General features: G+C 41.0%; 2 protein-coding genes across 8 annotated transcripts in view; one reads left to right on the forward strand and one right to left on the reverse strand.

The window, feature by feature from the left end:
• The window catches only part of LOC139375861 (beta-1,3-galactosyltransferase 2-like), a 67,339-nt gene that overhangs the window by 28,442 nt on the left and 26,038 nt on the right, over nucleotides 1–12,859 (reverse strand). The window contains exons 2-3 of one of the 7 annotated variants that reach the window (XM_071117795.1): nucleotides 12,797–12,853; nucleotides 8,830–11,518 (exon numbers count right to left, since the gene is read on the reverse strand). The exons of 1 other annotated variant lie outside the window; for it this stretch is intronic. In XM_071117795.1, coding sequence (XP_070973896.1) covers nucleotides 10,059–11,405 — 1,347 coding nt within the window. In that variant the 5' untranslated portion in view covers nucleotides 11,406–11,518; nucleotides 12,797–12,853 and the 3' untranslated portion in view covers nucleotides 8,830–10,058. Of the gene's footprint in view, nucleotides 1–8,136; nucleotides 11,519–12,178; nucleotides 12,322–12,796; nucleotides 12,854–12,859 lie in introns of those variants that run through there. 5 more of the 7 variants (XM_071117794.1, XM_071117797.1, XM_071117798.1 and 2 more) reach the window with 5 other exon arrangements.
• LOC139375860 (parafibromin) overlaps nucleotides 209–12,859 on the forward strand; it is a 36,425-nt gene continuing 23,774 nt past the window's right edge. Inside the window, exons 1-10 of the mRNA XM_071117792.1 lie at nucleotides 209–376; nucleotides 1,311–1,416; nucleotides 1,615–1,684; nucleotides 1,798–1,860; nucleotides 2,108–2,160; nucleotides 2,480–2,568; nucleotides 3,259–3,472; nucleotides 6,832–6,930; nucleotides 7,337–7,415; nucleotides 8,194–8,258. Of these exons, the coding sequence (XP_070973893.1) occupies nucleotides 246–376; nucleotides 1,311–1,416; nucleotides 1,615–1,684; nucleotides 1,798–1,860; nucleotides 2,108–2,160; nucleotides 2,480–2,568; nucleotides 3,259–3,472; nucleotides 6,832–6,930; nucleotides 7,337–7,415; nucleotides 8,194–8,258 (969 nt within the window). The 5' untranslated portion in view covers nucleotides 209–245. The remainder of the gene's footprint in view (nucleotides 377–1,310; nucleotides 1,417–1,614; nucleotides 1,685–1,797; nucleotides 1,861–2,107; nucleotides 2,161–2,479; nucleotides 2,569–3,258; nucleotides 3,473–6,831; nucleotides 6,931–7,336; nucleotides 7,416–8,193; nucleotides 8,259–12,859) is intronic.

The raw sequence follows: 12,859 nt of genomic DNA on the forward strand, positions 1-12,859 counted from the left end.
CATAATGGCCATGAATGAATCATGATACATGTATGCATTTTATATATGGAGAACAGAGATTATAATCAAATAAAAACTTAAATATACTGCAATTTGTGTTCAGAATAGACCTATCCATTGACACACTGAACACAAATACAACTAGAAATTGGGATCAGGCATTCTGTGAGACCACATTGCATTCTGTTGATAGGTGACTGGGGGCCTTGCACTCACGCTCGCTAGTTACATGAAGACAAGTGAAGATGGCGGACGTGTTGAGTGTTCTTCGCCAATACAACATCCAGAAAAAAGAAATCGTCGCCAAAGGAGACGAAGTTATCTTTGGAGAGTTCTCTTGGCCCAAAAATGTCAAGACTAACTATGTCATTTGGGGGTATGTTAAATTTGCTTATAAATTGGTAAATTACTCGCTTCAATCGGCCTGTTGTAGCTAGGCTAGCTAGTAACGTTAATAGCTAACGTTAATGTTAGCGAGATAAGGTTGTTGATGCCCAAACTTTTCTTGCCGCGTTTAAAAGGTGCTAGCTACTATTTGCACCGAATGATAGCAAATACAGTTTCATTTTATTGTTAGTTTGGGGGGGTTTAACTAGTACGCTAGCTAACTATCTAACGTTAATTGCTTTGTGTAAAAGCCACTACCCAGGTAACGTTGTCATAAGCCAGCTGTCATGCTTGCAAACCCGCGGTAGTTAAGTTACAGTATTGCAACTAACGTTAGCTATTATTGATTTCCTCAGGTGACCGTACCTGTCACCATGTTTTTACATTTTTAGCTTGACAGCTAGACATTACTTTGATGTTCTGTGTCAGCTAGCTAGTTAAGTATTTCCTGTTTTTTGCAGAACAAGCAGTCGTTCAGGCCGTATGACATGAAATAGTTGGACAACCTCATTTTAACCCGACAAGTTGGACCAGTTGGACGTGTCATTGAAAAGCTGTGACATAGTCGTCACAGCTGGTCACTATTTGTGTGTAACGTAATTAACAAAATACAGGATTTAAACTATTTATCTAAGCCTTCACTATTAATGCATGCAGTGTGACTAAATTCCAGATTAGTTCCACAAGAGGGCATCTGGATTTTACTGAAAGAACTGTAGACAATGGGCAAAACTACTGGTCAACGCTGACTAGTGTTGCAAAATTCTTTTAACTTTCCCAACATTCCCTGCTTTTCCAGAAATCCTGGTTGAAGGATTCCGAATTCATGTTTATTCCGTGAATCTTCTAACAAACATTTCTGGAAAACCTTGGAAAAGTTAGTTGAATTTTGCAACGCTAAAGCTGAATGTAATGATTTTCAGAACTGGAAAGGAGGGTCAGCCCAAGGAGTACTACACCCTGGACTCCATTTTGTTCCTGCTCAACAATGTGCATCTCCCTCATCCATCCTACGTGCGAAGGGCTGCAGTAAGTAGACTTAATGTCCTCACTGCAAGTGAGAGTTGTAATAGAGTTAGTTGAATACTGCTGCCATGTGTCATGGATGTTCTGTCTTAGTGTTGCCAGTGGTCTATTGATTGTCATTGCCAGAAGCGTTGTTGTGACCTTGGTAAATTGTGTTGTATTTCATTGTGATTTACATAAGTATTCTGATCACCCCCTAAGACAGAGAACATTCCGGTTGTCAGAAGACCTGATAGAAAGGGCTTGCTGTCCTATCTCAATGGGGAAAGTTGTAAGTATTAATTGAAACCAAATCAGATTTAACACCGTGAAATTAATGCACACGCGTTGATTCCATTGAAATTATTGTACTAAAGCAATTTCCATTTTGATTTCTCTTCACAGCTACTTCAACAAGTATCGACAGAAGTGCCCCCATAGAGATTGGTTTGCAAAGGCCAACGCAAGGTAGTTTCAGCATTTTGAATATGACAACTCTTCCATTGATTTGAATGATTTAATCCATGTATATTAGAAAATGTGTTCACTTGAAACGGATATATCAACAGTCCATGCTGTAAGGCCTAATATACTAATTTGTTCACCCTTGGCCTGTCATGCAATCAGCTTGGTGAGAGTCATTTTAGATATTGTGCAGATTGGAATTGGAAAGGTATTGCATAAAGTTGGCTAATTAATCCTTTTATTGCATCAGTCAAACGAGCAGCAGATGAGGTGTCATCTGAAGCCAAAAAACCCAGGATTGAGGTACGTAATATCTTTGACCGGCGCCATTCAGACTCCTCAGCTCCGTTCTTTTTAGAACGTTCTCCTCAGCTCAGTTCTTTATCGAACGTTCTCCTCAGTTCTTTATAGAACGTTCTCCTCAGCTCTAAAGGAATTCTCTATAGGTATGCTGTTTAACAAGATGCCAGATAACTTGCCTGTTAAAGACAATTTTATCCAAAGCAATTTACAGTACAGTGAATTCATACATTTTAAGAATATGATCCCTGCAGAAATTGAATACATGATTATCTTTCATCATATGGAGCATTTTACCATTCTAACACATTCTGTTATCTAGGATGAGGAACGAGTGCGACTGGACAAGGAGCGTCTGGCTGCTAGACTGGAGGGCCACAAAGAGGGCATAGTGCAAACTGACCAGATCAGGTATGAGGTGCCTACACCCTTCCATCATCCAGTCGCTTTTATTATTTATTTTTACGGTTCAACCACATAATGCAACTGGCAGCATCAAGCTGAATTGAGAGTATAGATTTGTTAAAAAATACCAAAACACAATAAACCAAAAATATAGGTCCTAAGCAATGGATGAAAGTACCTAGTAATGTTTATAATCTGCTGTCGCCTTGAGCAGAGCAGTCTTATGACTAGCGTTGGGATGGGTATGAAGGTACTGTCATTGAATGTCCTATGTTACAAAATGTGGGCCATTATCATGAAGCCATTCACCGTTGCTACACAGGTTTTAAGAAGCTAAGGTATCCCAATGAGAGCAGGCTGACATAAATACAAACCAGGAACCTTGCCGTATTCACTAAACACTGCATTATTTATATTCGCTTCTCAATCAACCCCGAACATTAATTTCTACTCGAGGCAGCGTAGTTTTTATTAGGTTTTTTTGTATATTGTTTCCCTCCCCACTAAATTATCATCTCAGGGGAGTGGGAAATGCAACAAACAAAAAAACGAACACATTTCCGATTCACACATGCATATAATATACACTTGTACATGTGTAAAATAGGACAAATGTAGGCACCCATCTAATTATTCATGTGTTCTGTCAGCGTAGCTGGTGGAATAAGGGATAATGGAGATCACCTCTGCCCCCAGGTCACTGTCCGAGGCCATGTCCGTGGAGAAGATCGCCGCCATCAAAGCCAAGATTATGGCCAAGAAGCGCTCCACCATCAAGACAGACCTGGATGAGGATATCACACTGAAGCAGAGGAGCTTTGTGGACGCCGAGGTGGACGTGACCAGGGACATAGTCAGCAGGGAGCGGGTGTGGAGGACCAGGACCACCATCCTACAGAGCACTGGAAAGGTCAGAGGTCATCCCCTAGACTAGAGTGTCTATGACTGGGGGGTGCGAGGGTCATGCTGTCATTAACCCCCTAAGGTTAATTTCCATGCTCCTGTGGATGCGTCACAATCCACCTCATCCGCCTATGTTGAACTTGAAAGGTGACAGCGCTACTAGAGCAGTGTTTGTCAGACAATGAGACATCCCAAAAATGGGTGTTTTCACAAAATCGTATGTAGCGTTCAAACGGTTTGGCCTACAAACTATTGAGCCCTCTGAGGCTCTATGATCTCAAGTGTCAGGAGACTCGCCTGAAGTTGGTACAACTGATCTGCCAACTTCTGTCTATAGCGTCGGCCCCGTTTGAGCTACACTCTACTATAACCCCCCTGTGCAATGGTGACTGTCTCACGAACATGTACAATACCAGTCAAAGTTTGGACACCTACTCATTCAAGGGTTTTTCTTTATTTGAACTATTTTCTACATTGTAGAATAATAGTGAAGTCATCAAAAACTATGAAATAACACGTGAAATCGTGTAGTAACCAATAAAGTGTTACAAATCCAAATATATTTGAGATTCTTCAAAGTAGCCACCCTTTGCCTTGATGACGGCTTTGCACACTCTTGGCATTCTCTCAACCAGCTTCGAGGTAGTCACGATGGGAACCACACATGTGGCGATCATCCGTTCACCTACTCTGCGTCTCATAAAGACACAGGGGATTTGTGGACTTATCAGACCAAAGGACAGATTGTCACCAGTCTAATGTTCATTGCTTGTGTTTCTTGGATCAAGCAAGTCTCTTCTTATTGGTATCCTTTTAGTAGTGTTTTCTTTGCAGCAATTAGACCATGAAGGTCTGCTTCACAGTCTCCTCTGAATAGTTGATGTTGAGATGTCTGTTACTTGAACTCTAAATCATTTATTTGGGCTGCAATCTGAGGTGCAGTTAATTGCCCATTTCTGAGGCTGGTAACTCTAATGAACTTATCCTCTGCAGCATAGTTAATTCTGGGCCTTCCTTTCCGGTGGTGGTCCTCATGAGAGCCAGATTCATCATAGCGCTTGATGGATTTTGCGACTGCACTTGAAGAAACTTTTTCAAAGTGTTTTAAAGTAATGATGGACTGTTGTTTCTCTTTGCTTATTTGAGCTGTTCTTGCCATAATATGGACTTGGTCTTTTACCAAATAGGGCTATCTTCTGTATACCACCCCTACCGTGTCACAACTAATTGGCTCAAATGCATTAAGAAGGAAATAAATTCCACAAAAAGCACACCTGTTAATTGAAATGCGTTCCAGGTGACTACCCCATGAAGTTGGTTGAGAGAATGCCAAGATTGCAAAGCTGTCATCAAGGCAAATGGTGGCTACTTTGAAGAATCTCTAATGCATTTTGATTTGTTTAACACTTTTTTGGTTACTACATGATCCCATATGTGTTATTTCATAGTTTTGATGTTTTCACTCCGACTCAAACTAGTCACCTTTCGGTGAAAATCGCTGTTTTTAATACAAAATAGATTAAGTGTTGATCCGATGAGAAAAGTTTGGGTGGGGCTTTGGATGACTACTGGCTGTATGCAAACGAGTGATGGCATTTGGAGCAATACTGGCTGTGTCCAAGGCTCAGCCAGTCGTTCACATAACAGAATGCAGCATGTACAGTATGTGGTTAATATTCAGAATGAGAGAATTAGGTGAAAATGAGGCATTGCTTGTTAAACAAGTGGATTCAGGAATGAAGTGTAGCTGGAGCTGGGCCTGGTTTAAGATGGATTCCACTATTGAGGTGAAAGGAACACCACACACTTTCTCATGTTTTCAATACAGTAGATTAAAATGGATATTCCAGGTGTACTCTCTGCCTGAAATAGACCTTTGGTTGGCATAATTGATATCATACTCTGCTGGCATATTGTAGAACAGGCAGAAAGTGTACAATGTGCTGTGTAGGCCGAAGAGATTGCTTTTGTTGTGTTTGAATTTGACAGTAACACTTGCGTGGGGGGGGGGGGGGGGGGGATTATTTAATGTTTTACTCGGTGAATGTTATTTTTGCACACATGTAGCCTTGTGCACTTGATCGATGTCTAACATAGTTGCCACTATATAATAGAGCAAAAATAGAATGCCTGTTTTTCATTATTTCTACTTTAAGATTTAGTTTTCCCAGAGTGCAATAGTTAGATGTGTGTTGTCACAAGCATTCTATTATAAGCATTATATTATAAAGGCTGTCATGGTAACTGCAATATTACTGTATTGTTTTTTTCCTCAAGACTTGAGTGTCATTTGCAGTAAAGTCTAGGCAACAAATAACATTAGATTGCTTTCTTTGTTTTTTGTTGTTGCTGTGAGTTAGGCTCACATGAACCACTTAAAATGTATTTTACACACAGAGACTGATCATGTAGATCATATTCTTTGTTTAATTAGTTAACCTGCATTTCCCCCTAGTGTCACCTTTTTGGTCCCTCACCAGTTTGCGTCCCTGTTCACTATTATTCTACAATGTAAAAAAAATTATATAGGAAAAACCCTTGAATGAGTTGGTGTCAACTTTTGACTGGTAACTGTACATGTCTGTTTTGCTCTGGGACACCCACGGGCCTCACAAGACTTGTCTGAAGGTCTCCCGGTACCGGTTGAAAACATGTATTTTTATACACTGTTTTTAATGCAAAAAAATATGGGGTTAAATGCATGTTTAGATATATACTATATAGAAGAGACTTCAGAACAAACTTCCTTTTGATATTTTTGGGGGACTATCTGTTCTATGTAGTGGCTCTGTTATTCAATGCATTTGTATGGGCTAATAGCAGTAAGGCCAAAAATACCTTTTCATATAATTTTTTATATATACTTCAAGGGGCCGTAAAATTTTCAATCAAATAGGTAAATGATCCTTGGTATGACCTTAAAACAATTCCATATAGCTCCTCCTCCCGGCTTAGACTGATGGGTTATGGTAATGAGATGGACTAAGGTAATGAGATGGACATCTGAACATTATTATTAGGAGGAACCTGGCCACATGGGAAGAACACGCATGTATTCACTCCATGTAGATATTACCGTGTTCGGATCAGCTTCCCCAGTCCTAGCCTTGAAGGGTGGCGGCGATGGTCCATATCCGTAGCAGATCAACAATCTTTGGCTTTTCTGTTTTCACACTTCGGTGTTCTTTTAATGCCTGCAGGTGGCAGCATCACCTCAAGGGGAAATGTATTGGTTTGGTGGTGATATCTGCTGTTCTCTTATTCAACAGAACAGTAGATATCTCGTCTACCTTTTTTACACTGACGTCTCGTCTACCTTTTTTCTTTTTTTTTTACACTGTGCTGATAAATCTTATGCTCTTGCAGAACTTCTCCAAAAACATCTTTGCCATCCTGCAGTCGGTGAAGGCCAGGGAGGAGGGACGCGCCCCTGAGCAGAGACCAGCACAGAACACCACTCAGGTGGTAAGGAACAGCCTATGTTTGATTTTGGATATAAACCAATGTAATGTACCTTTTTTATTTTTTTTATTTTGGATACGCACTTTTGCATCCTAGGAATCCAGCCGTGTGATTTCATTTTTGCCATTGTGATGTAATACATGCATAATTGAGAATGACTTCCATAATCAGTAAAGGCTCTTGCTCAGGAGTTCCATAAAAATAAATACCTCCCTGTTCTAATTTCTCTTAAGAAATGGAGCTTGAAATGAACTGGGAGTTTCTCCAGAAAAAGATCAATGAGTATTTAACCCGTCGAAGCAGGGTTGAGCGTAGTATTACCACTGAACTCTCTGTTTATAGTCGTCTCTCTTTAGATCATTAATTGGAAATGACCTGTGTTTTAAGTGTAACCTCATCTCCCCTCAAGGACCAGTCCATAAGGAACAAACAGCCTGTCCCAGCTGCTTATAACCGATACGATCAGGAGAGATTCAAAGGAAAAGAGGGTGAGTGGTAGAGCTGGGGTGATAAAACGAAAATTATCACTTATCGCAGGCATTTTGCTGATTATCGTTCATTATGATAAGTAGCCTATACTAGAGAAATGTGATGTTTTTAAATTAAATAAGTTTGCTACTATAGGTGATTGTTAATGGGACAATTGATGGCTACAATCAAACTAGTTAGTCGCTTCAAGAGAAGTTTGGTGCACGTGAATGTTATAAAATTGAAATTTCTATTTATTGTTGTTGCATCAATGCAGGCCATTTATCGTGATATGGATTTTTGCCCATATCCTCCCAGCTCTAGTGAGTGGGACCAGGGCACATATTGTCATGTGACGTGTGCTGCTTTGTAAATATGGCCATGAATAGTAACATTTGGTGTGTGTGTGTGTGCGCATTAGTTTCAGCCGACCTGAATGAAAGTTTGTCTCTAGTCACGTACGCATGTAATGTAATTCATAAAAAATCCTACAATGTGATTTTCTGGATTTTTTTTTTCAAATTTTGTCTGTCATAGTTGAAGTGTACCTATGATCGAAATTACAGGCCTCATCTTTTTAAGTGGGAGAACTTGCACAATTGGTGGCTGACTAAATACTTTTTTGCCCCACTGTATGTTCATAGATGGTGCTTTACTTTGTAAAGTAAATATATATTTTAGTGTTATCCATTTCAGTTCCTTACACAGTAATGAACAAATGAAGATGCACAAAAAACAAACTTTTTTTTTTTTAATGAAAAGTAAGATGCATTATTGATTAACTAATTGTGTCCTTAGAAACGGAGGGTTTCAAGATTGACACCATGGGAACATACCACGGCATGACCCTGAAGTCTGTGACGGTAAGATCATCCTTTCGTCTTCTGCTACCCTAGTCGGCTTGTAGTTGAACATATATTCAGGATGTTTAGTCCATGCATGAATCGAACAACCCCATCGTTGAAGGGTGACCCTGAAGGAGGCACAGTGATGTCGAAACATTGGTGATTTACCCAATACATTACTGGGAGTTTATATAGAGTGTGTGACTCTATTTTTATAGTTTATTCTCTGTTAGTCAGCACCACATAAAATAATGTCTCTTTTTAAAATGTAAATATTTGGGGGCTGTAATTACATAAATACAATTTAAAAAATATGGATGACCATGCTCTGTAATGTTTCTAAAACAATACATGAATTAGTAAGAAGTAATGTGGTATATTGCTCAATTTAATTCAAATTATCAGAGACCAGAGGTTATCGTGGTAACGGGGACACTCGACTCCTGCCGCGTGTTTCTGTTAGATTTGGGATCTGACCAACGGCTCTTCGATTTGTTGACGCAGGAGACTCGAACTAATGTTGGAAAAACAACCAAGCTTGTAAACAAAACAATGTAAATAGTGAAGAAACACAAGGACAAAGTCTCACTTCGTAGAATTTTAAGTAAATGCCTGTTCGCAGCACCTCCAAAAATGAATTTCAGTATTTCACTGTGAGCTCAGCTCCCCTGCCAGACGATGTTGCTGTGTGAGGTGGGGTGTAGCATTATCTATTAGTAGCTATCGAACAAAACACCAGAAATACTTTGTAAACAGATACTGCACATGTGCTTATACTTGTTGTTCGCATATGTAATGCTCGCACTGTAGAGCCCAGAAAATTGACCACCTACTAATGTGGCTGGTGAAATACATTCTTACCTGCCAATACCTCAATCTACTCTCATTTGACAGGTGTTAATTTTATGCTCTGTGTTCCACCCAGATCTGTTTCCTCTCTCAACCACATTCTCTACTCTTGCATATATCCGGTCTTTCATTCTTCCTCCATGTCAACTGCTACTTGTCATTCAATGTTCCTTTTGGTTTTTGATTCTTCACATTTTTTATATGGCACTTGAAGTGGTTTATATGCTCAAGTATGCCCAAAGATCTTTTTGGTGAATAATTGAAGTAACCTTGAAGGCTCTTTTTCTTATACACCTTTATTTAACTAGGCAAGTCAGTTAAGAACAAATTCTTATTTTCAATGACGGCCTAGGAACAGTGGGGTTAACTGCCTGTTCAGGGGCAGAATGACAGATTTGAACTTGCAACCTTCCGGTTACGAGTCCCAACGCTCTAACCACTAGGCTACCCTGCTGCCCCAACATTTTTAAAAAATATATATAAATATATAAAAAACGGGACATGATTTAAATCCAAGTTGAGCAAAATGGATACCAGACCTTGACAGTCCACCAATACAGTCTAACATTTATCAGTATCCATTGTTGAAATATATTGGGCCCTTCACGCAAACACAGCGATGGAGCATTATTTTCACACGTTGTTCATTGTACTTTTGTGTGGCTTAAATGTTGGAACGGCCTGTATGTGACGTTCCATTGCGCTGTTTGTGTAGCGGCTTTAATTCAGGTCTTCCTCTCTACCGATGCATACATTTTTCCCCCAATTAATATATTAAACAAAAACAATATGAACTGGAGAGCCAGTAAAAAAAATGGCTGTCCTCAACCATTAGTTTGTCCAAAAACGTGCTTTACTCAGTTACATCTAGCCAGTGACTCTGCACAGGCCATGTTCTAACATCACCCTTGATCCTCTGTCACCAAATAGGCTGTACCCATGCAGTCTCCTCTGGTGAAACCTGCCCATCTAGTCGTTGAATGTGTTGATGCAGGCGTTGTGCTTGTTGCGCTGCAGGTGGTGCCAGTACTTGAGCAGTTCGTTGGGGTGAAACTGGTGGGAGGTGATAAGGTGGCTGTACTTGCAGCTGGAGTAGGACACCCGCCAGTGGTTGAACAGGAACTCATTGGGTGGCGGTGTGGGTTCGATCCGCAGCTTTGCCAGGCAGATGCCCGTGTAGACGTCCTCCAGATGCAGCCTGCGAATGCCTAGAGAGGCCCTGTAGATCTTCCCCGCCAGGTCCCCCGAGAACACGTAACCAGTTCCTGAGCAGAAGGTGGGGTACCTCTCGCTGGGATACAGCTCATGGGACATATACCACTTGCTGTTCTTATTCCTGTTGGGCGCATAGCCCTTCATCAGGTAGCCTGTGAAATAGTCACGTTTTGGCTGATTTTTGGGCTGGAGCAGCTTGTGGACGAGATACTCGGTGTTGACAAACATGTCACTGTCTGTCTTCATGACGTAATTGGCGCCTGGGCAGTGCGCGGCCACCCAGTGCATGCCCATCAGGGTTTTGATGGTCAGGTTGTTGTACGTGTCCATGAAGTCCTGTTGGATGATGTCATGGTGCCTCCTGCTCTCTGCCTCCAGGCTGCTCTGCTGCAGGTGGCCCACCCCGCCCTCCTTCACACCCAGCAAGAAAAGCCGGACAAGGCCTGGGACCACGCTCTCGTTTCCCCATGTTTGCCGGATGGCCTCCCTGGCCTCCACCTGCTGGGCCTCCGTGGCTATCAGCAGCACCAGTAAGGGTTCTGGGTCGCCCTCCCAGCACTTGTTGGGCTCGTTGATGATGTAAGTGTAGGGTTCCAATGTCAGCAGGCCCCCTAGCCCGACCTCTCCGCTCAAGCTAGCATTAGTCGCCAGCGAGCTCTCCAGTCCCGTAACCCGCTGTGGAGAGGTGTCCGCCTGAGGGGAACTGAGGTTGGCATTCATTTTCGGAGGTGCAGGGGGAACCGGTGCATCCCTCAATTGAATCTGTGAGGAGCTGTGATTTCCTTTGTCTATGGAGTGTAGTCCTCCCTCGGTGTAAGCCACTGAGTTCTCCCTCCGCAATGTTGGGCCCTTGATGCCCGGCAGCCAGTCCTGATGACGCAAGATGACCAGGACCACCAGCAAGGAGAGGAGAGACAGGAGCCTGGCGACGTGCGTGCAGCAGTAGCGCCTTCTCCACTGCATGGTAGCTGTGTGCACCACCTCACTTGGGCAGCGGTGACACCTGGTCAGGTGCTTGTCGTGTGCGAACAAACCTTTATTGCCGATGACAGTGGTGACGTGTCGGGAGTTCCTGAGGGAACTACACCTGGGCTGGTGCATGCTGTACTTCCATTCAAGTCACTTTAAATTGCTGGTCAGATGTCAGTCCTGCCTGTATGTTACAACCAGCTTCATGCTCTGAGACGAAGTGCCGTCTTCAACTGAGGCTTTATCTAGGAGAAAAACAAGTTTTATATATATATATATGTATATGAGGTAGATCAGCTTTAATATTGCAGATTGTAGCTTCATCAATGTAATTGTCTGCATTTCCAATCCCCCGTATATTTTTCTGGTAAATAAATATATTTTTATACATACACTACCGTTCAAAAGTTTGGATTCAGTTAGAAATGTCCTTGTTTTTGAAAGAAATGCACTTTTTGTCCATTTTAAAATATCAAATTGATCAGAAATAGTGTAGAAGTTGTTAATGCTGTAAATGACTATTGTAGCTGGAAAAAGCTTTTTTTTATTTTTATGGTATATCTACAGTTGAAGTCGGAAGTTTGCATACACTTCGATTGGAGTCATTAACTCATTTTTCAACCACTCCACATATTTCTAGTTAACAAACTATAGTTTTGGCAAGTTGGTTAGGACATCTAATTTGTGAATAACACAAGTCATTTTTCCAACAATTGTTTAGACAAATAATTTCACTTATAATTCACTGTATCACAATTCCAGTGGGTCAGAAGTTTACATACACTAAGTTGACTGTGCCTTTAAACAGCTTGGCAATTTCCAGAAAACGTTGTCATGGTTTTAGAAGCTTCTGATAGGCTCATTGACAATTGGAGGTGTACCTGTGAATGTATTTCAAGGCCTACCTTCAAACTCAGTGCCTCTTTGCTTGACGACATGGGAAAATCAAAAGAAATCAGCCAAAACCTCAGAAAAATAATTGTACACCTCCACAAGTCTGGTTCATCCTTGGGAGCAATTTCCAAACACCTGAAGGTACCACATTCATCTGTACAAACAATAGTAAGCAAGTATAAACATTGCGGGACCATGTTTATTGTGGGAAGCTACCCAAAACGTTTGACCCAAGTTAAACAATTTTAAAGGCAATGCTACCAAATATTAATTGAGTGTATGTAAACTTCTGACCCACTGGGAAATAAATAAATATTAAATAAATCATTCTCTCTACTATTCTGACATTTTAAGTTCTTAAAATAAAGTGGTGATCTTAACTGACCTAAGACAGGGAATTTTTACTAGGATTAAACGTCAGGAATTGTGATACTGAGTTTAAATGTATTTGACTAAGGTGTATGTAAACTGTACAGTTGAAATCAAGAGGCCCATTATGAGCAACCATCACTCCTGTGTTCCAATGGTACGTTGTTAGCTAATCCAAGTTTATACATTTTAAAAGGCTAATTAATCATTAGAAACCCATTTCGCAATTGTTAGAACAGCTGAAAACTGTTAAAACGTACCTTTTTAGACTAGTTGAGTATCTGGACCATCAGCATTTGGGGGTTCGATTACAGGCTCTAAAT

This window comes from Oncorhynchus clarkii, chromosome 20 (assembly GCF_045791955.1).
Source record: "Oncorhynchus clarkii lewisi isolate Uvic-CL-2024 chromosome 20, UVic_Ocla_1.0, whole genome shotgun sequence".
NCBI classification, from domain to species: domain Eukaryota; kingdom Metazoa; phylum Chordata; class Actinopteri; order Salmoniformes; family Salmonidae; genus Oncorhynchus; species Oncorhynchus clarkii.